This window comes from Triplophysa rosa, linkage group LG3 (assembly GCF_024868665.1).
Source record: "Triplophysa rosa linkage group LG3, Trosa_1v2, whole genome shotgun sequence".
In the NCBI taxonomy this organism is placed as follows: domain Eukaryota; kingdom Metazoa; phylum Chordata; class Actinopteri; order Cypriniformes; family Nemacheilidae; genus Triplophysa; species Triplophysa rosa.
Window position 1 is genome coordinate 10,043,867 of NC_079892.1, and position 22,339 is coordinate 10,066,205.

Here is a 22,339-nt window from a genome sequence, read left to right on the forward strand (position 1 = left end):
GCATACAATAATAATTATGCATTTGTACTGTAATATTATTGCACATTATTGCATTTAAATCGATGCAGAAACATTATGTGTAGTAATTACGCCTATATTAATACATATAGTGCATTCTATATTAGATTTTTTGCTTGACTTCCTATGACACGAGTTTTTAAAAATATATTTCCAGCACACTCAGACCGTGTAGGAAGCAGTAGGTTAGGTGTGAACACATCAGCCTCGTCTTATTGTGTCTTAGGGCGATTCCATTAAATGATGTTATGCGATTTTAAAGTGTATTTTGATTCTTCTCGCGATACGTCATTCTGGCCGTAACGTTACTTCTTTGTACGTTTTGTGGCAGGTTGCAAACTAACTTTAGTGAATACTGAATAGTGCCACCATGATGAAAGAGTTAAGTGAAATGTCTATATTTCCTTATATATTTTCATATCACCTCACTGTTCCTAATACATCTCCATACTGCACTCACTCGTTTTCCTGCATTTGTGCCATCATATAATATATTACTTAATGTAAATTCCTTACATCCTATCTTTCTAAATGTTCGGCCAAAACATACCCGCAAATGGTCATGTGACTTTTATACGCCACGTGACTTGTAAATACGACAAAAAGTGTTTCCATTGCAGTTTTGCGAACTGCAGAACTGCCTTTATCGTATTGCCTTAAAAAATACGGTGAGAACTTGCGATACATGCAAAATTGACGTGTTTCCATTGGGCGTACTTTCAATGCGCTATTTCAATTTGCGCAAACCTGGCGAAAATTGGCGTTTTGAAAATATAGCTTCATTGTCCTGAACGACGCACCGTAGAATCTACAGCGCAGTCCAGGAAAAAGCAAACGACTGACTAATCTTTATCAATTAGATGTCAAAATGGTAAATATTTTATTTCATATTCTTGCCTCAGACTGTCTTTTTCAGTTTCATTAAACGTCACGCATCATATTTGTTAGTTTTGTGGATAGCTAGCGTTAATCATCTGTTGTAATATTAAAGGTCTGTAGAATACAAGCACACAGTTAAACCCTTTTTATTACTTTTGTTTATAGCGGTTCCGATTTTGTGGAGATCTGGACTGTCCCGACTGGGTCCTTGCAGAAATAAGCACCCTAGCAAGAGTAGTAAGTGCGATTTGTCAAACGTGTGTTGTTTATGCATTGACAGACTTCTCCAAATAACAGCAAGCAAGAAGTATTAATGTCGCCGGTTTTACTGTTCTTTACAGTCTAGTGTCAAGATGAAACTTCTCTGCGTGCAAGTCATTAAAGATCTTCTTGATGAGGGCATCGATGTAAGACAAGATTGGTTACACGAGTCATGTTTGACGTGCATTACTTAGACACAATACTAAAAACGATTTTATTATTTGTTTGTAGTATGACAAAGTTTCAAAACTGACGTCAGACGCCAAATTTGGTGAGTGACAAGCCAAACTGACATACATTCATTCTCAGGATATGTATTTTTCATGTCAACTTGTACATTTTTACTAAAAATGCAAGTTATTGATAACAGGAAAGGAATTTCTACTAGTAACAATATCACCTTTTCACTAGTAAAAATGTGATTTCTTGATATCAACAGTGTTGTCATCACTCGCATAAATATCAAAAGTTGAATTTCAGCTTAAAAACATAATTCATAATATCTTTATTGCTTTTTTACAAGTTAAATATCACAAAAAGCTGCCAATCAAATTAAATTATAGATTTATTTATGTAAATATAGATATAGGTGACAAACATTTTGCATCATGTGGTCATGTACCTTTGTTCTTTTAAATACAATTACTCATATATATATATATGTATGTGTGTGTGTGGTTGTATTTTGTCCTTCATACAACTAATTTTGTAATGTTTTGATACAGAGAGTGGAGATATCAAAGCCAGTATTGGCGTCCTGAGTTTTATTTTGTCTAGTGCTGCAAAGCATGATGTAGATGGTGAATCTCTCTCTAGTGAACTACAGCAACTTGGCCTACCCAAAGGTGAGAATGCATATATTTATATAAGTATAAGCCTGTTTTAGATGAATCCAAAGGCCCACCCAGACAACAAGTCTCGCCAATATGCTTGCACAACACAGCCTGTCATCTTTAGTAATATCATAATGAAAGGCTTATAGTATGGTTGGTCTCTAATTCTTTCTATGAAGAGTTTAAACATAGTGTTTATACTTTTTTTAAGAGCACACCACAGGATTGTGTAAATCATATGAGGATAAGCACAATGCTCTACAGGAGAAGCTAAGAGAGAGCAGTCTACGCTGTGAGTACTCCACCAAAGATGCCCAAAATGAGGGACTTTTGTGCGTTAAAATAGTGTCATTGCGATTGCTAGATGTGAATGAAGGTAATACCTGTATCTACTTTGTGTGTTAGTGGGTCATCTAGAAGCGGTGAACTGGAGGGTGGATTACACCCTGAGCTCCAGTGAATTAAAGAAAGTCAATGAGCCCACCGTTCAGCTCAGGCTTCAGGCACAGAACCCAGAGACCGACTCAACAGAGACCACTGTTGTCTCAATCACAGCTGACAAGTTCAGAGTACTGTTAACAGGTGAGAAGAACTCAGTTAATATTATGCATGAAATATGAATGCTCTATTATTAGATCTTTTTTAATGCATCTCTGTTTTACGACCAAATAAGATTAACTTTCTTGTTTTTTGTTTGTTTTGCAGAACTCAAACAAGCACAGACTATCATGAATTCACTGCAGTGATAATCATTTGCTGAATTGTTTAAATATTCATGTTTATGTGCACTGAATCTGACTTTGTATGTATAAATGCACTGTTTTTGTAACATTAAATTGCAACATATAGAAGGGTTGGACATCTACAGATGTCTGGTTTGTGCTTGGCCTTGGTCTCTTTGATTAGTCATCTGTTGTTGAGCAGTGACGAGACATCTGGTTACACACATGGTGGAAATGAGTATGAAACAGACCTTTTCTTAGCTCTTCCGGTCTATAAATAAGGGTCTTAATTTTGCATTGTCTGGCCTTTGACTACCAATGACTCATGTCATTAAAAACAGAGGTTTTCTAAATCAACCAGATTTATTATTTTATTCACATTTGTTTTTCATCAATCTCTTAATGATTATTTTAGAACATTTAGTATTCAAAATAATATAGATTAACATTTTATTTTATTATTTCTCAGTATTATTTCTCAATAAAATTAATTAACGGCATCATGATTTTGTTTCGATGATTGTGTAAGAGTCTTATTTTGATGTAAGTTTCTGTAGTACCCAGTTTTTTTTGGTGTTGTTTATAAATGAAGAGTTTGGTTCCAAAATGAGTTAACTCATTGTGTTTTATTGTGTTAGTTTGCTGTATTTTTTTTTTTTCAAAACAAACCAACTGCAGTTTGATATATATGAATTGGAATGCACAATAAAAATCGGAGTTGTCATTTTGGAACCAAGCTCTTCAAATATTTACCTTTTTATTTCCCAGTGAACATTTTAACTTGGTTGTTTATTGCATTAGTTGTATGTAGACTTTACCCGGTCTAGAATGAATTCGGCAGCTGAGAGCTTTCTATAAAGAATTTTAAGGCTCTGCCAATGAACTGCATCTCCCATGATGCACCTGTTTCCGTTTGATAACCATCTGGGAACAGTGCTCCAATGTCCGGTATGATATAACAAGCTTTAGGAGCAAAGGTGAGTCTGATTTGCACGTTTCGAGTCACCGAATATGATCAATACCGATGACATTTGCGAATCGTGCTGCAGGAAAATGCTAATATTTTGTTCGCTAGCACACGTTGCTAAGCGACGCCAAGCGTGCGCTTTAATGAAGCCTGTGGTAGTTAACGTTACATAGCACTTGCAGAAGACTTTTATAACTTGTGATTTCGCTTTAACACGAATCACAGACTGTCTAAAGTCTCTAAACTATATACAGACTACGTTATTAACAGATGTGTATGTCAGAGATGTTGTCAGTCAGATTTTTTTGTATGTACGCATGCATGCATATGCAACAAAGTACTGCGGTGAAGCAACGGTACTCCCAAATAAGTGCATGGGATTCCCAATAAGCAATTTTTTGCTGTATGTATTTAGCGAGGACACCTTGTACCTAAGTGACTGTTGCTTGAGACGTACATCATTTGAGTTGACATATTTGTCAATAATCTGATAAATAATGTAAGAATTTGGGAACATTTTAAAGTGAAACTCCACCCCTTCCCCTAAATGCACTCCCTGTACTCAATTACTATAATGTCCAAATTGAAAATGTGTGGTTACTATGGTTTTTACCACAAAATACCATAATTAATCTATGGATACTGTAATAAAACCATTATTTATTTCCATATAGGTCTGAGAAATGACTGGATTTTCTGTATGAAGTCAAGATTAAGTTTTGTTTAAGGTGCAAAAGCAGAACTTGTACATTTTGTGATGCCTTGACAATAACTTTTACTTCTTACCTTTGACTGAAATTCATTTTGACTACCTGAAATGTGAAACACTTCATTCACAACATCTGCATCTCTTATGTTTCTATTTTTCACAGCCTGTCGTGATTTCCTACAGAAGAATGCCAGAGGGTCCTGAGCTCCATTTGGCCAGCCTGTTCGTCAACAGGGTATGTGAGGGTGTTGTGTTTACTGGTCCTGTGGAGAAATCTGATGTAAGCAAATGTCCCGAGGTGCCGTTCTGCTGCGACGCTTATCGCATCAAAGCCCAGTCCAGAGGAAAAGAGACACGCCTCACGCTCACGCCCATAAAAAACGATGACGACGAAAAAAGCAAGGTTGATCAAAATCAATCCCAGCAGCCCGTGGATGTGGTTTTCCGGTTTGGAATGTCAGGGTTTTTCCGCTTCACCACGGTGGATGAACTTCCGAAACACGCCCACCTGCGGTTCTACACTAATGAGACCCCACGCAAAGCTCTGAGTTTTGTGGATCCGCGCAGATTTGGAGGCTGGCAACCAAATGGAAGCTGGCAAGCAGACAGGGGACCCTGTATCATATTTGAATACCAAAGCTTCAGGTGAGGGACGAGACCACCTGCTCCTCAAAGACCCTTTCCCATATCAACATTCTTAAACGCATTGAATTTCAGTAGAGTTGCATTGTGGGATTTTGAAGGGAAGCATGTGAAAGGGTCTAATTGAAGTACAAATCAGTGCGTTTATGACATTTAAACATTTTTTGTTGTTTTTAGAGAGAATGTTCTTTCAAATCTGTCTGACAAGGCGTTTGACAGGCCCATCTGTGAAGCGCTCTTAAATCAGAAGTATTTCAACGGGGTTGGAAACTATCTTCGAGCAGAAATTTTGTACAGGTACGGTTTTATATATTTGCCACCTCGTGCTTAAAGGGATACTTCACCCAAAAATGAAAATCATCATTTACTCACCTTCGAGTTGTTCCAAATCTGTATACATTTCTTTGTTTTGATGAACACAGAGAAAGATATTTGGAAGAATGCTTATAACCAGACAGATGTTGCCCCCCATTGACTACAATAGTAGGAAAAAATACATGGTAGTCAAAAGTGCCCCAGAACTGTTTGCTGTCCTACATTCTTCAAAATATCTTCTTTTGTGTTCAACAGAAGAAAGACAAATTTTCCTACCATGGTAGTCAATGGTGGCCAAGAACTGTCTGGTTACAAGCATTCTTCCAAATATCTTTCTCTGTGTTCCTCAGAAAAAAGACATTGATACCGATTTTGGAAGTTGAGTAAATGATGACAGAATTTTCATTTTTGGGTGAAGTGTCCCTTTAAAGGATCTTGTCCATCACAACAAATTTATTTCAGCAGAGAGAATAAAAGTACATTGTCCAGTCGTGAGCAATCTGCAGCCATTTAATTTAATTTTACACGAAAACATTGAACCTTTGTCCTCTTTAATGATCTGCCTTCATTTCAGTCTAATAATAAAATGGAACTCATTGTTTCACACTTTTTCTTTTCAGATCACGAATCCCCCCGTTCGTGAATGCCAGGACAGTACTGCAGGGACTCGAGCTAAAAGACGAAGATAAAAAGAAGGTCAAAGCGGAAACTGCAATTACCGAGGTGACCTATTCTGACTCTAGTCTTGATTTATCGTCAGACAGTTTGACATGAATCAATGCTTTGCTTTGTTTCAGACCGCAGATACAATAAAGATTGAGACCGAGACCCCGGATCTTCTCTCTCTGTGTCACACGGTTCCATTAGAGGTGGTCAAACTGGGTTGGTGTCATTTTTAAGATGTGTTCACACTGCACCCAATTCTGATTCTGAATTGAGATTTGATCTTTGATTCTGAAATCAAGTTTGTTTAGTGTAGTCGATAGCAGGCACATTCAATGTACATACATTCTGTGTCCTAAATTCAAAGAAAACACATTTTGTCCATTAGATGGAAATGGTTTAAATTTTATTCATCCCATTTTAGCTTACAGAACTACTAACAGCTAAAGTGTTTCAAGTTTGATTTTACTTGCTTTCCTCCTCTGGGGACATGAACTAAAGGCCAAAATTAATAAGCAAACACCAGTATAAAAGCTTTGTTGCAGATCGGCATCCATTTACTGTATTTACAAAGCATCATCTATTTTGTAGGTGGAAAAGGTTATGACCCCCAAACATCAGACTATTCAACCATTATAGCCTGGATGCAATGTTACGGTGTGGATGGAATGAAATCAATAAGAGACCGCAACGGACGGACAATGTGGTTTAAAGTAGGAACACGTTTGTGATTATTATAGCTACACTATGAATTATAATATTTAAGATGCAAGTATGTTTCACTGCTTGCTTTGCTTTAGGGTGATCCTGGTCCTATGGCCCCCAAAGGTAAAATTGGAAATAATTTTGCATTAAATCACCTGCCGCTGGTAGTAATCCACACAGATAACTAGATATATCCTTCCATTAGATTTCAAATCTCCCAAAGGAGGAAAAAGGAAAGTACAGCAGCGTGATCATGATTACACGGATTCAAAGGTGAGAGGTCTTGTCTAGATTTACTAATATTCTGGAGCACTTTCTTCAATCTATTGATTGACCCTCAACATCATCTTTACACTAGAAAGCCAAGAAGAACCGCACAGGCGACGGCGCAAATAAAAAGCCTGTTAAGCAAAAGGAGATCAAAAATATAAAGGAGGAAACAAAAACATCCAGGTCACAGCGTGGCTCAAAAAGACAGAAAAACGATGAAAAGGCGATTGACGCAGAAGAAACCAAAAGACCAAACGCACGCAAAAGGAGCGGCACAGCAGGTCTGAATCTCACTTTTGCCGTTTGTACAATCGCTTTTAGTGTTCATTATGTTGACTTTCTTGCTTCCTTCTCTGGGGACAGGAACTAAAGGCCAAAATAAGAAGCAAGCAAATAAAACCAAAAATAGATCTGCCACCTGCAGGAAAAGCACCACAAAAGGTATTGATTTGTTCTTGGCCTTTCAATACTGAGTGCTCTTTGTTTTGTGTTAAGATGTTTATTTGGTCTATCTCTGGATTTTGTTTTAGAAAAGCCAAAGCGGAAAAGCAGCCGAGGTCGTAACACATGATGCGATTCCAAGCAATGGTTTATCAGCGCACCCTTGTTTTTTATCATCTGTAAGACGTTTATAATATAACTGAAGAAAAAGTTATTTTATACTTATATTTTTAGTAGCATTAAATGTATTGGAGTCTTTTTTATCATGAATGAATATCAAATACATGTTTTTTCTTATTTTTTTCTTATTTGTGGGACCGAGTCATGAAACAATTTGAACAAAATGAACAATTCACATGGGTTTGAATTGTATGCAAACTGTTATATTGGAAACAAGTACCTACATCAAAGTTCACTATTAAAACTATTTTAACTTTAAAATAGTTGAAAAATGTTTTGGAAATTTATGTTCAGTTAGACATACAAATGATGTAGAATTTTTTATTGCTCACTGTAAAATTAAGAGAAGAGATCTGATCTGGAAGGGTTTGAACGTTAAGGATATTCCAGAGGCCGTCTTTGAGACGGGAATACTGGGATCAGGTCGCTCCAGGAGATCACAACTGTAAAACAAAGTTCAGAAAATTAAAGGGACAGTTCACCCCAAAACAAAACTCCTGTCATCGTTTACAGATGTTCCAAACCTGAATAAATGTCTTTGTTATTATAAACACAGAGAAAGATATTTGGGAAAATGCTTGTAACCAAACAGTTCTTGGCCACAATTGACTACCATAGTAGGAAAAATGACAATGTTAGTCAGAAGTGCCCCGGAACTGTGACATTCTTCAAAATATCTTCTTTTGTATTAAACGGAACAAAGGAATTTAAAAATCCATTTTTACTACTATGGTAGTCAATGGTGGCCAAGAACTGTTTGGTTACAAGCATTCTTCCAAATATCTTTCTCTCTGTTTAACAGAACAAAGAAATTCATACAGATTTGGAACAACCGGAGGATGTGTAAATGAAGACAGAATTTTCATTTTAGAGTGAACTGTTCCTTTAAGAAGTGTGACATTACAACAATAAAGCGCCTTTTAAGGTTATGTATTGTACACTCACTGCCAGGCCTCTTTCACGGGCAGGGAAGTGGACAGAATGGCCGTCACAGAGCTTCCGTGAGACTCGTACAGGCGTACAAGAAGGGCATTCTTCTTTCCTTCCGCCTGCAAGCAAAAAGGAAACCCGTTGACTCACTACTACCAGTCAGTCTGTTGGGAGAGGTCACGATCATAAGGGTGGGCACCTGTTTGATGGTCTCCAGGATGACCGCAGGCGAGGTTACAGAGAACGCGCTCCAGGATTCAGAAATGACAGCATTATATGGGCGGAGTGGGAAGTTGAGGTTATAAGCAGACTGTATAACTGAAGATTCCTGGAAGGTGCCTTTTTTCAGACAAAATTACGGTTTTACTCATTGTTTTGTCTGGAAATGATATGCTTTTGGATATGAGATGCACCCACCTGTGTGTGGCATTAACGCATAGGTGAACTGATGACAGCCCATGTCTGCGTTGGCATCTGGGGATTTTGGGGCACGAAGCCTGTGGGTAAAAAGCAGACAAGACGTAAGGCGGAGCATGGTGTGATTTTCTTCTAGCAACTTTCCGAATGCTCAAGAGATCTTTTTTATTTTCAATTGCAAGCAAATGCACCAACAATGAAAGCAATCTTTTCCTGACTCCCAACCACCAGAATGAATCTTACTGATGTCTCTGAGCTTGTGCGAGAATGATGTTGATTTGTTCTTGGGTAACTTACAAGGACATGGTCATGATGTTTTGATGGATGGAGTAACCATATTTACAGTTGTTGAGAAGAGCCACGCCAAACCCGTACTCAGACAGATCCGCCCATTTGTGTGCCCACACCTAATAAACCATGAGTTCATGCATAATGTAATGTTCTCGGAAAAGACATTAAACATTAAGACAGTATAAGTACACACCCTAGTACAAAGTCCTGTTTTTAATTTAAACAGCTAACTTTGTTGTTTACAAAGTCTTTGTAATGTGCAGATGCATCGGAGAAGTGTCTAGCTAAATGTATGGCATCATTTAAGTGTACAAAAGGGTAACAGATTGGGCTGACTTGTTTATAAAGGACTTTGAACAAAGCACTTATCCATGTTACCTCAAAGCGAGCCCAATCCCATGAGGTGTTTCTATGCGTAGGCCTCTGCAGGTGTCCAAACTGGATCTCATAGGTAGCGCTGGGGTTGCGCACCTGCACGGGGAACTCCACTTTTAAAAACTTGTGTGCTTCTTCCCAGTCCACCTGAAAACAAGATATCCATTACGCGTCACCACGTTCAAATATCATATTTAAGATAACAAAAACAAAGTTGATGCGCCTTCACCTGTGTGTTAAATTTGATATAGGGACAGCAAGCATCCAGGATGATCTCTTGTGTAATCGTGCTCTTGTTACTGATTCTCAGTGAGAAGGTAACGCTTCCTCGGATTCCTCCTGAGCTCACCACTTTGGCAGGTTCGATGATGTCAATTACAGGCTTCCTGTGAAAATGGGTTCAAAGTTGAGTTCACGTTGGATCACAAACTATTAAAAGGGACAGTTCACCCAAAAATGAAAATTCTGTCATCATTTACTCACCCTCATGTTAATTCAAACCTGTATGACTTTCTCTCGTCTGCAGAACACAAAAGAAGATATTTTGAAGAATGTTGGTAACCAAACAACATTGACCCCATTGACTCCCATTGTGTGGACACAAAACCACCGAGACGTTTCTTAAAATATGCTCTCTTGTGTTCCACAGATGAAAGATTCATAGACAGAATTTTTATGTATGGGTGAACTATTCCTTTAACCTAAAAGAAAATTGTGAAGACTGTGAAGACTCAAACTCACCTTGTCTGAAGGTGATAGTCCATCACATCCCAAGCATCCCAGTACAGAGGTACATCATCAAACAAAGTGAACTGATTCGCGAAGCAACCTTCTGATATGGCTTCCCTACGAGATGTAGACGAATAACTAGTTAAACCAGCCAACAGCTATTTGTTTAACCAATGCTATTGGTTAACCAGTTGCAATCCGTAACTTTTGTCTCACCATCACCACCTTTGTTTAAAACATAAAATTTTGTCACATGTGGTCCACTTGTTTAATCTAAAGTGATAGTTTACCCATCATTTACTCGCCTCAAACACAAAAGAAGACATTTCGAAGAATGTTGGTAACCAAACAGCGACGGCACCCATTCACTTGCATTGGTTCTGTGTCCATACAATAGAAGTGAATGGGTTGCCAACATTCTTCAAAATATCTTCTTTTGTGTTCTGCAGAAAGAAAGTCATACAGGTTTGAACTGACATGAGGATGAGTAAATGACAGAATTTTCATTTTTGGGTGAACTGTCTCTTTAAGGCATGAAGACGATTAAAGGCAGTCAGTGATTGGTTAAAACGCACGTTCACTGGAGTAAACAAAATTAAGATGCTTGAATGCCCTACCTGTTTGTCTGCGCTAAAAGCACAGATATCAATCGACCCGCTCTGTCTATCACCGCCTTCAAAAGGCCATTCTCCATCTGAATGCTCCCATCGTCCTACACAAAGAGAGGTCATGAAAGGTCGAAAGCAAATGCACAGATTAATGGCAAAACATCAAAGAGAATAAGGTACCATTGTTGTGACAGAAACAGGAGGGACAGACTCGGCTGTGTCTGTTACTGGAGACACCCCCACGCTTGGAACTCGCACCAAAGCTGCAGCAACAAACAAGGACCAGAATGCAACGGGCCGATTTATTAAAAAACCTTAGTCATCAGCACAATGTTCTCTTTTGTCTGAGGAATACCTAATCTTGTTTTGAGTTCCTCCCCTGGTAGTGACACGACCTCGGTTCTCTCCCAAGGCAAAGTGTTAAGCACAGCCATGTTGGACGATGTTGTGTGAGCGGGATCAGAGCGCAGTGACTCACACGCGGCGAGAAGAAGTTTGAACCCTGTGGTGCGTATCTCTGAAAAGATAGTTAACATCATCTGACGTTATGGTCATTGTGGTATAGTTCACTCAAAAATAAACATTCTGTCATCATTTACTCACCCTCACGTCATTCCAAACCAGTATGACTTTCTTTCTGCAGAACACAAAAGAAGATATTTTGAAGAACGTCGGCAACCCATTCACTTCTATTGTATGGACACAGAACCAATGCAAGTGAATGGGTGCCGTCGCTGCTTGGTTACCAACATTCTTCGAAATGTCTTCTTTTGTGTTTGAGGCGAGTAAACTATCACTTTAGATTAAACAAGTGGACCGAATGTGACACAATTTTATGTTTTAAACAAAGGTGGTGATGGTGAAGCGAAAGTTTTGATGACTAAAGGATGATAACGATTGTGTGCCAAAAGAAAACGCATAAAAACTTCAGTTTACCGTCATAGTACGTCAATGCATCCTCAACAACCATCTCAATACAGCTTCCAGGAATAACATCATGAAACTGGTTGAGTAGAAGCAATCTATAACAATAATAACCTTCAGATCACTCAGGAATTTGATCTGTACACTCATCATCAGGACGTCTCACGCTTGAGTACTTACCTCCACAGTTCTTGAAGTTTGCATGCGGGGTATGTGAAGTTCTCCCTCCTGCACAAAGCCAGACAGCTGGCCACCTCTATATCATGAAGAAGTGCTTCGCACTGCCGATTTCCTAACTTTATCTACAGCACACGAAAACAGAATTAAAAGGGGACATATCAAAAACATGTCATTTTTTATTATAGAATGTACTTTTGCATTAAAGGTCCAGTGTGTGACTTTTTGGAGGCTCTATTGACGGAAATGCAATATACAGTACATAACTATCAGAGGTGTATAAAGACCTGACATAATGAAGCGTTATGTTTTATTACCTTAGAATGAGCTATTTCTATCTACATACACCGCGGGCCCCCTTTGCCATGTTGTTTCTACAGTAGCCCTAAACGGACAAACTGCTCCACAGTGCGTTTCATAAATATAAGTGATCTCCTTCGGCAAAGAAGCGAAAACGTGACGACATCTTAGTTCTGTCAGCCACCGTAGTGCTTCCAACAGGAGGGGTGGAGTGAGCCGTTGGGTGCAATTCGCAACCTCACCGCTAGATGCCGCTACATTTCACACACTGGACCTTTAAAATGACAGTTCACCTAAAAATGAAAATTCTGTCATCATTTGCACCCTCTTGTCATTTCAAACCTGTATGACTGTCCTTCTTCCGCAGAACACAAAAGAAGATATTTTGAAAAATGTTGGTAACCGAATTTTAACCATTTTGTCTTCTGCATAGGAAAAAAGTCAAAGTTTTGAAATGACATGAGGGTGAGTAAATGAGAACAGAATTTTTTTTTGCCTGAACTTTTCCTTTATTCTCAACACTGGTTAGTTTGGGTTCAAGCCATTTTGAAATCCCTTCTGCGTTGGAAACATACTTCCAAAGTGTTTGGTCTAAAAGAGGGTGTGTTTATAGCGGAATCATTGACCTTTGCTTGGGTGGTATATGTGCCATTGTGCAGTTCGAGGAAGAGCTCGCCAACCCACGTACACAAGAGGGCCGAGTCTGACTCCAGCTGAGAGAACAGGAGATCAGGACTGGACACCTGAACCCTGCATGACACATCACAATCAGAAATTCCTATCAAAGCAGACTCACTCAGGCGTGACACATTTAACATCATCCATACTCTCTTCCCTTGTGTAAACAACAGGAAATGTCACATCCACAGACAAAAAGGAAACTGACTTTGGGAGGCCGTCTGTATCCCGCACACGTTCCAGACGGTCAATCATCAGCTGTGTGGGGCCGCCGCCCCCGTCTCCAAAACCAAACAGTACCGCGCTGTGATTGGCTCGGCCCTTATCTTTGTTGTTCTTCACGGTGTTGATCAGCTGGTGAGACAGATACAGCAAGACAGTGTTTACAAGAGAGAGCTCGCAAATGATGCGCCACATGTCTGCGTAGTACGTACATCTTCCACTTTGCCCTTCATCTCATAAGAGTTACCAGGAGGAAAGTGAGTGAGGACTTGCGCGCCGTCAATGCCCTCCCAAAAGAATGTGCTGTGCTGGTGGAGAGAGAGATTTGCGTTATTATCATAAATGACTGTAACAAAGGCTTTTATATATGCGAATTTCTCAGAAATGGTACCGTTGTGGTCGGAACGTACCGGAAATGTGTTAACAAGGTTCCAGCTCAGCTTCTGAGTGAGAAATCGCGTGATTCCACAGCCTTTCATGATCTGAGGGAGCTGAGCGGAGTAACCGAATGTGTCTGGCAACCAGAACTGTGCGAGGCATATGGGGAGCAGTGGGTTAATAGATGCGGTGCGTGTCTGGCTTGTTTTATAGCAGTTCACTTGGCTTGTTTGGAAGCTTAAAGATCCCTTGAGCCATTATATGACTGTACTCCTTGAATCTGACAAAATTGCGATAAGCCTTTAAAATGTACATTCTATTTAATGAGAAAACTGAGCACATGATGACTCGTGTCCAGCCCCTTAAAATTACTTGCACGTAGTAAATCATAGTTTATGGCTGTAATGAAACGTGAAAATTAAAGAAATGACCCTTTTAATTTGTCTATTAAATCTGGACCCCTTCCTGACTACCATTTTTACTGTCTTTTTTATTTATAAATTCGCAAAGCAAGCAGCAAGTGATTGTGTATATACACTATAAAGACCACCACTGTGTGTTTGTACATGCGTCTCCCATTCTTTTAAACAGCTTAGTTAAAGATTCCTTTAAATAGTTCACCTAAAAACGAAAAGTGTTAAACCAAATCTGAATGACTTTCTACTGCAGAACACAAAAGGAGATATTTTGAAGAATGTTGGTAACTAGGGGTGTAACCATATTATCGTGTTATTGCTATAGCAAAATTGTCTCAATATTATCGTGGTCACATGACTGTATGAAGCGATAGGTCTTCCGGGCCTAACATGGAGAACGTTTGGAAAAATAATAGAGGTGACCTTTGGCAAGGTCCATCTGGTGCCACTATTTTATTTGATAAAAGGGATTTTTAGGTCATTTGACCCATCTCATACTATAACTCATACCTCGAAGCAGCAGATTTGATTAGAGGATAAAGAAAAGGGGATGCGTATGGCACGTCATCCTTTGTCAATTAATACCGTACCGTGGACGTTGTACTGAGGTATTATCGTACAGTGAGATATCGTTACATCCCTATTGGTTAACCAAACAACACTGACCCCCATTGACTTCCATTATATGGATACAAAAGCACTGAGACATTTCTCAAAATATCTTCTTTTGTGTTTCACAGATGAAAGAGTCATATACAGATTTTGTATTTTTAGGTGGACTGTCCCTTTAATGTTTCTATAATCTGTCTTGGTATTGGCTCTCTCTCTCTTTATATGTCTCTTCTCAAGGCTCATCTGTGGGTTGCATCTCGATTTATCTTCTCAACCTTCAACGAGAGAAGATAAGAGCTTTGAGATGAGTTTTTACTCCATTCGTTTTTTCCCCAGGGAATGTTTAGATCTGTGTGGATAATGTAGTGTATGGAGGGATTTCAGGACAAGAACATTTTTGTTGACGGTTAATGGCACAATTTCTTGAATGAACTTCAGCTTTTACCTCTTTGCAATATTGTCCGAATTCTTCCTTAAAGAAATTCTGGCCATGTAGAAACTGTCTGACCATTGATTCCCCAGATGGCAAATTTCCATCCTAAACAAACAAAAAGCAGACCAAATCAATTTGTTTTAAAACGTTTTGCAATACACATACAGCTGCGGAAAAAATGAAGACATCATTCCAAATTTTCATTTAATCAGCATTTCTAGATGTATTGTGTCAATTCCAGTCCAGTGTCTGTTGTATTTCAACAAAATCAAACCTCAGGAGTACTTAAAGTCATCCAACAGCAATGTGAAAGACTTTATCACGTAAAGATTATCACGTAAAAAGATATCTTTTTGAACTTTTCCTAAATACATGCACAAATATTACTGTTGTGTTGCTTGAAAGTGAATATGAACTTGTTTTCTTTGAAGAATTTGAGGTCTGAAAAAATACACAGCATCTTTTCTGTTGCTTTGACCTGTTTCTACAGTTTTCATTTTCTGAAAATAAATGCAAATAAAAACAATATTTTTATTTAACAGTTTGGAGAAATATTGTTAGTAGTTCACAGAATGAAACAAAAATGATTATTTTACCAAATGCATACCTATAAATAGTAAATTCAGAAAAACTGAAATAATCTTGAAATGGCCTCTGAATTTTTTTCCATGGCTGTACTTGCAAATGAAAAGTACTGTATTTAATGTAAGAAACAGGAAATATCAGTGCATGTTACTCATAAAAGTATGATCAAATAAAAAATAAGCACTAAAATTAGTATTACCATCTCTACCCATGTACCTCCAACTGGAATAAATCTGCCTTTCTGAACAAAGTGCTTGATCTCCGAGAACAGATCGGGGTACCAGCTTTTCACCCATTCAAACTGTTGTGCCTGCACACACACAAACGGGTTATATGTAGAACGCATCAATTAAAGAACAAAATAAACCTGTAACGGAAGTTAAAAACATACCTGTGAGCATGTGAAGACAAACTCCGGGTTCTTCTCCATCAGTCTGATGACAGTGACCCAGCTGCGAGCACATTTTCTGATAGTCTCTTCATACGGCCACAGCCACGCTTAAAACAGCATCCAACACATTAAACAACATCCTGCGCATCACACAAAGCTGTGTGAATGAACAACAATAACTCATTCTGTATCCTAAACGATGAAAGAAATGAATTTTATATAAAGTTACCGGTGTCAATATGACAGTGACCCATGGCATGCACCACGTGTTGGCTTTCACCATTTTTCTGAGAAAAAAAATTCTGAGCTAGACTCCGAGCAGAAGCAAATGAACTGGGATCGGCTGGGTCACACAGATTCACCATCTCATTGGCTGTGAACAGGGCCTGGTATCCACGCTGTTCTCCTTCCCCTAGCAACTGTGCAAAATATTACGCTGTTTGGTTAATAGAATATATAAGGATTGATTAAATGTCGATAAAAAAAACAAAAACACATGCCTTGACGATATCCACAAGCATCTCAAAGTCAGTGAGAAGCTCCCTCACATCCCGATTGAAAACGACAAGCTCCGCCTTCTGGAGGGTGAACTTCCTGTTTGGGTCTGGGGCTGCTATCATGGAGCCTTGCCCAGCTCCAAAGAGTCCATTACATGCCAGTTCAACATAGAGATCAATGCTGTAACATGACATTAAAACAAATGCAAGTACATCAGGTTGCTGCAGGTAAAAATAAAAGCATTCCTTAATTTGCACAAACCTATGAGGTTCATTGTCCTTCAAGCACTTAGTCAGAACATAACTAGTCTTCTCGCCTTCTTTGGTCAACCCCTGCAAAAAAAGCACGTAATGCAAAATAATTCTCTGTTCAACAAAGAAGAAAGAATCAAGAACAACAGTCAATTTTCACCTGAACCGGACGTTGATCCCGCCACACCATTCCCTCTCCGTCGCTCTCCCATCTCAAATGTACCTCTCTCCCTCTCCACACATCAGGGATCTTCAGGGTCACTTTGAACCAGCATGTCCACCACCTGTGAATAATATACAAGCACTGAAGCACACTCATCTACTGTATAAAGTTTGCGGGTCAGTTTGTAAACAGGATGATGTTAACATGTGTGATCTTACGTACGTGGGTCCGAATGCGTCACCAACTTTACAGGGTTCAAAGTTTTGCTGAATTGCCTCCGAGTATGAGATGCGCTTCTGACATTTAAACACAGATATGGACTGGACTGGATGAGTCTCTCCAAACAACCTGAAAGAGAGAGATATCAACACATCAACAAGAATAAACAGGACCAAAGGTCTTTTATTGACCCCAAACGACTGGTCTGCAGGAAATAAAAGCAAGCAACGTTATGAAAAATAACCATGATTTTATTATTATAAAAGTGAATTTATTTATTGTGGATGGTTTTATTAGAAACATCATGGTTAAACTGTAGTTCCTCTTGTGATACAATAGCAAATATGTTGGTTTACTATTTTTACTGTAGTAAAGCCGTATTTAATTATCGCAAGGCTTTCAGTACACATATTTTGAAATGTGCCGATAATAAACTGACATTTAATAAAGTTGCATGAAAACGCATGCACAAGGCACAAACTTAAAAGCAAAACTCTAGGCATTAAAGTTACTGCGGTTACCTTCCTCTGAGATTGCAGTCTGTGAAATATACATCCGAGATAAATTTATCCGCTCGCTCCAGTAGAGTTCGCCTGTTCTTCAGTACTGGTTGATGGTACATGATTGAAAACTGTATTTAAATACGAGATTATGAACTGAATCAGATCATTGATAGACAGTGAACGATGTAGTGCACTTGAACCCGGAAGCACACTCGCCATTAAAATAAGATGCGAGGTGCAACGCTTCATGGACACAAGAGGCCGCCAGATTACCATGAGCGCTACACCTGCTTTGCGAGCTGACTAAAATATAATAAAACATAATTATTTGGGTTAAATTGACTTTATATTAATAGTTTATATCTTTTATATTTGCTGTTATTTATTTGTGTTATTTGTTTTTTATTATGTCCAATACCCATTGAAGAACGGTTTAGTGTACTTAAATAGTCGGTATTTATCTTTAATTTATGCTTTTATTTATTTACTTCTCATTTTATTTGGTGATAAAGGGTTTGTTTGGTTGTTAACGTATGGTATCTAGTGACAATCGTTGCAAATATGCTTGTTAGAAATTGGCCCATTACAATTAACTTCATTTTTTTATTGCAAATTGTGGAGACTTTGGATTTGTCGCTTGTCATTTGAAGTTTGCATTTTTTCCTTAAGTTTTTTTCCACAACATTGTTTTATCTCAACTTCATCATGCGTCGTACTTGTCCACTAGAGGTCATACAGACAACAGAAGAGACAATATGATGATCAAATGTAAACTCCTCACATCTCTCAAGACACATTTTTTTTTGTCAATTCATCCATTTCAAATAATGAAATGCATTATGTGACTGGAAAATTTAAAGCTTAATTTCTTACCTGCAGTATCCATTTAAGACAAGTTTGGACAAAATTGTATAGTTATTTCAGATTCTGAGGCAGTGCCTTTGTTTGAACACACGTTCCATTAAATAAATAAATGGCTCTTTTTCGATTCAACAAGTTTAATAACTAAACAAGTGAACAACAAAACCCAAATATGTGCAAAGTTAAATTAGAAAGTATAACTGATTTATAAAGTATATACTGTATATAACAAATTTTCAGTGTTCATCACAAATACATAGGCCACAGTGTGCACGACTAACATCAAGTAAATTAAAATATATTCTAATTAAATTATAACATATTCTATTGACTTCCTATTTTACAATTCAGTAACTGTTTGGGTGAAAAAGTGAGTTTATGTGAATGCCGGTGAATGCTGTGAAGAGCTGACCTCTCCTGGGGTCAAGGATACTATGAGTGTAAGATGCTGGTGTCCACAGTGTTTAACCAATTTACCAAGCAAGACTTTGATAAACCAGCTTCGACATATATCCATGCTAGTTAAGCAAACAGATGTGTTTTGCAGGTAAACAGGAAAAAGGCAAAAACGACATAAACCCACATGGAATTCAAATTAAAAGATTAAAATCAGAGCAAAATTAGATTTTTCTGCGATCTTCACAGTCAGATCATAATCACTGTAATTGCTGTATATCATCATTTCTCTCATATGCTCCTCGACAGCATCCTGCAATGTCGACTCAAATCAAATACACATGAAACTGCTCATCAAGTCCTTGCAATCTCTTATAAATGACAAGCAGGACGTTTTGAGCACTCATCATTCATCAACCCAATCACTCAAGTCATTGAATATGCATACAGTATGTAATGCATTCTTCATTCAGTAGTACGATAAATTCACAGTAGCAGTCTAACACTAGTACATTCTATGTGTATGGATATCGCTGGATGTGCATGGGCGTTTAGTCTCATGATTGGTCAGGCAAAACGGGGTCAAAGGTCAACCTACACGCAGGCCGGGGAAACAATGGACCGCTCAGTGGGAACTTTTCTTGGATCCTTTCATTACTCTAATCGCCCGCCCGGCACAATGGTAAATACAGGGTGGGGATTTTGTAACTACCCATCTGAGGATGCCACATGCTCAGCTGAACCGTAACTCCCCCTTTGCCACGGGCAATCGTTGTCTTTTCCCACCATGTACAGTATGCCCAGCGCTGTGATGTCCTCCGTTGGCAAAGGAAGGCCACCCGGTCGCATCCACCGTCTTCTGCAAACCATAATGATTTGGTCTTTGAAAGCGCCCGGCTTATAAGATGTTCTGGTCAGTACCTCAGAAGAGCAGCATGCTTTATGAAAAAAAAATATTTCTGAGTCTTCTCTTTTGGTGTCGTCTCAGGTTTGTGGTTGAACAAGAAAAATCATCAGCTCTAAAATATATGTTGGGACGCCACGTGCACTTCAGTCACTTGATCTAAACATTCTATGCAATTCTAAGTCAAGGACAGACACACAAATTACACAAAAATGTACGTTGTGCTTTTTTTGAGAGCAGTTGGTAGTCAGGTTTCAGTAGATGTGAAGTTTACACTTTGGAGGCGTTTTCTTCTTTCTCGGCCGGCTTGTATCCACTGTTCGTCTCTTTCTGTCCATTGCGTTTAGATCTAAAGGAAAGATGAATGGACAGTATTTTATTTGTGAAAAGCAAACAAAAAGCACAATGTTATGTAAGCATCACATATTAATGACTAGGTCATTTTTTTACTCTATTTAATCTGTATACAGTGCCGGCAATATATAAATATACATGCTTATTTGCTTTCCTAAGAACAGCAAAGTCATGAGTGTCAAACATGTGCATAAAACGCTTGAATGCCCTCTAGTCACTTTAGATAAAAGCAACTGCCAAATGCATCTATAAATCTTTAGAAAATCATAATCTCTGACCATTTAGAAAACAAAAAAATATTTAAAAAGTCAATTTGGTGAAAAATTGCCTAACTCTCGTAACTATGGGATCATGCTTTTAAATAAACATTAGTCCAGTGGTTCTCAAAAATTTTCATTGTAAGGCCCCCTTTGTGTAGTGTGCATCGCTTTGTGTCCCCCCCAAATAAGACTCAAATAAGTTTAAATTACGTCTAAATTTAGAATTTTAATTAAACCAAAGACATATTCAGTTATACAATGCTGGAACATCAATTCCTTTAATTGTTGGGCTTATTTTACTGATTTTTGATTGCATAAAATCTTTTCTTAAAATTCTATATTTCATAAAATGCCACAAAATCTGTGGCCCCCCTAGATCCATCTTGGGATCCCCCAGGGGGCAAAATCCCCCAGTTTGGGAACCACTACTTTAGTCAATCAAATCAAATCAAATCTGTTTTCCTCTATAGTCTTATTCTGGTTTGAGCATTGTTTGTCTACAAATAATTTTATGCACAAATAAGGTATTAGCAGCATGGCATCCTTGTACCGAAGATGGTAAAATGGTGTCTTGTAAATGCATTCTTTCAAAAATGTATTTGTAAAAAAGCAGTTGTAGCAATTGTAACTTATTTTAGCTGTTAGCTTTATGTAACTGAATTTCAAACTTTTTTATTTATTTATTAGACAGTGAAGTTGATAGCACTGGGCTTAGGCAAATTATGTCAGCCTTGCACTTCTTGTGTCTAAACAAATACGTTTCACAATATCACCTAACAAAAAAATCTAATCTGCCAGGAAATTCATCTCACTGTTTGCTGCTCAAGAGTTTTTCTGGAGTAAATTTAACACTTACCTCATCTTCAGAAGATACCAGGCTATTATAATAATCAATACAACTCCAACCAAAGATGTTATTGTGAGCAGCCCACCTGTAAAGAAATGGACCTCATAGTTAACTGTGTGTTATGTAGAATACCTTGTTTTCATTTTCTGATATATCATATGTTTACAGTAATTTTACAGTAACTTATTGACAAACACTCATCAAGGATTAGGTTACAGAACTGACATTATGCACAAACACACAAGCGGCTACAACTGCACCAGTGTTGACAAAATCTAGTGATGTCACATGAGACAAACATGCACGTGTGCCGGGCACAGTGGTTTAAAGTAAAGCTATGTTTCAGGCCCCATCGCATATACTACAATTAGATCTAAACCATAGATACGTCAGTGATAAAGTCCCTTAAGACTAAAAGCACAAACATGCCCCCCCACATGAGTCTTATGTCAACAGCAGTTAGGTTGCGGCCGTGTGGAGAGGGGTGACGGCACACGTCAGCCACACTTCACTGCATGACCACCATCACGTCACAAACACATCACGTCTGTTAGGCGGAGGTGAGGAAGCGTCTGACATCACACACACATGCATTACACACATAAACAGTGACATACCCCAGCTCATCCAAGAAAAGACGTCTATGTCTAAAAGGAATAAAAGGAAATAAAGGTGAGAGAAGGTTCTTGACAAACAAACATTTCCTATTTTCAGGAAAATGTAAAAAACACTGTACTTTTTTAATGATTAAACACTGTGTTGTCAAAGTTTACAAGCACTTTTTAATACTTTTTATTGGTTTGATATTTGCAAAACCCAGTGACAAACATTAAGGGTGACTAATAATAATGATTTATGACAACAACAATACAAATCACAAAATATGGAGATATGAGGTTTCAGAAGGACAGCAGCGATATTTAGTTGTCACACCACAGGACTTTACTGAACTGAATGAAACATCGAAATGATCTTGTACAAATGCATGTAATGAAACGCTCATTTTCTGTGA

General features: G+C 38.3%; 3 protein-coding genes across 4 annotated transcripts; 2 read left to right on the forward strand and 1 right to left on the reverse strand.

Moving 5' to 3' along the window:
* The first annotated feature begins 619 nt into the window (after nucleotides 1–619).
* Nucleotides 620–3,403, forward strand: commd4 (COMM domain containing 4). The gene is made up of 8 exons (XM_057329963.1): nucleotides 620–889; nucleotides 1,063–1,134; nucleotides 1,239–1,304; nucleotides 1,390–1,429; nucleotides 1,884–2,003; nucleotides 2,203–2,283; nucleotides 2,397–2,573; nucleotides 2,697–3,403. Exons 1-8 carry the CDS (start codon nucleotides 887–889, stop codon nucleotides 2,735–2,737), a joined length of 600 nt encoding a protein of 199 aa, XP_057185946.1. The 5' UTR covers nucleotides 620–886; the 3' UTR covers nucleotides 2,738–3,403.
* Nucleotides 3,404–3,495: 92 nt separating this feature from the next.
* neil1 (nei-like DNA glycosylase 1) lies at nucleotides 3,496–7,627 on the forward strand. 2 transcript variants are annotated; one of them, XM_057329961.1, is made up of 11 exons: nucleotides 3,496–3,690; nucleotides 4,553–5,034; nucleotides 5,209–5,328; nucleotides 5,967–6,069; nucleotides 6,144–6,228; nucleotides 6,601–6,722; nucleotides 6,810–6,837; nucleotides 6,920–6,987; nucleotides 7,073–7,265; nucleotides 7,348–7,425; nucleotides 7,515–7,627. In XM_057329961.1, exons 2-11 carry the CDS (start codon nucleotides 4,577–4,579, stop codon nucleotides 7,553–7,555), a joined length of 1,296 nt encoding a protein of 431 aa, XP_057185944.1. In that variant the 5' UTR covers nucleotides 3,496–3,690; nucleotides 4,553–4,576; the 3' UTR covers nucleotides 7,556–7,627. The 2 variants fall into 2 exon arrangements, with proteins under 2 accessions (XP_057185944.1, XP_057185945.1); XM_057329962.1 differs by lacking the exon at nucleotides 3,496–3,690 and adding an exon at nucleotides 4,275–4,408.
* A 288-nt stretch (nucleotides 7,628–7,915) lies between these two features.
* On the reverse strand, nucleotides 7,916–17,916 carry man2c1 (mannosidase, alpha, class 2C, member 1). The gene is made up of 26 exons (XM_057329959.1): nucleotides 17,724–17,916; nucleotides 17,206–17,331; nucleotides 16,981–17,104; nucleotides 16,831–16,901; nucleotides 16,572–16,749; nucleotides 16,301–16,490; nucleotides 16,072–16,178; nucleotides 15,880–15,990; nucleotides 15,108–15,200; nucleotides 13,667–13,783; nucleotides 13,469–13,564; nucleotides 13,243–13,388; nucleotides 12,983–13,106; nucleotides 12,060–12,181; nucleotides 11,892–11,977; nucleotides 11,311–11,472; nucleotides 11,136–11,218; nucleotides 10,965–11,059; nucleotides 10,360–10,464; nucleotides 9,848–10,004; nucleotides 9,622–9,765; nucleotides 9,250–9,359; nucleotides 8,953–9,032; nucleotides 8,735–8,874; nucleotides 8,551–8,654; nucleotides 7,916–8,048 (listed from the first exon to the last, which is right to left on the reverse strand). The coding sequence occupies exons 1-26, from the start codon at nucleotides 17,822–17,824 to the stop codon at nucleotides 7,934–7,936; spliced, it is 3,087 nt and encodes a 1,028-aa protein (XP_057185942.1). The 5' UTR covers nucleotides 17,825–17,916; the 3' UTR covers nucleotides 7,916–7,933.
* Nucleotides 17,917–22,339: the final 4,423 nt, after the last annotated feature.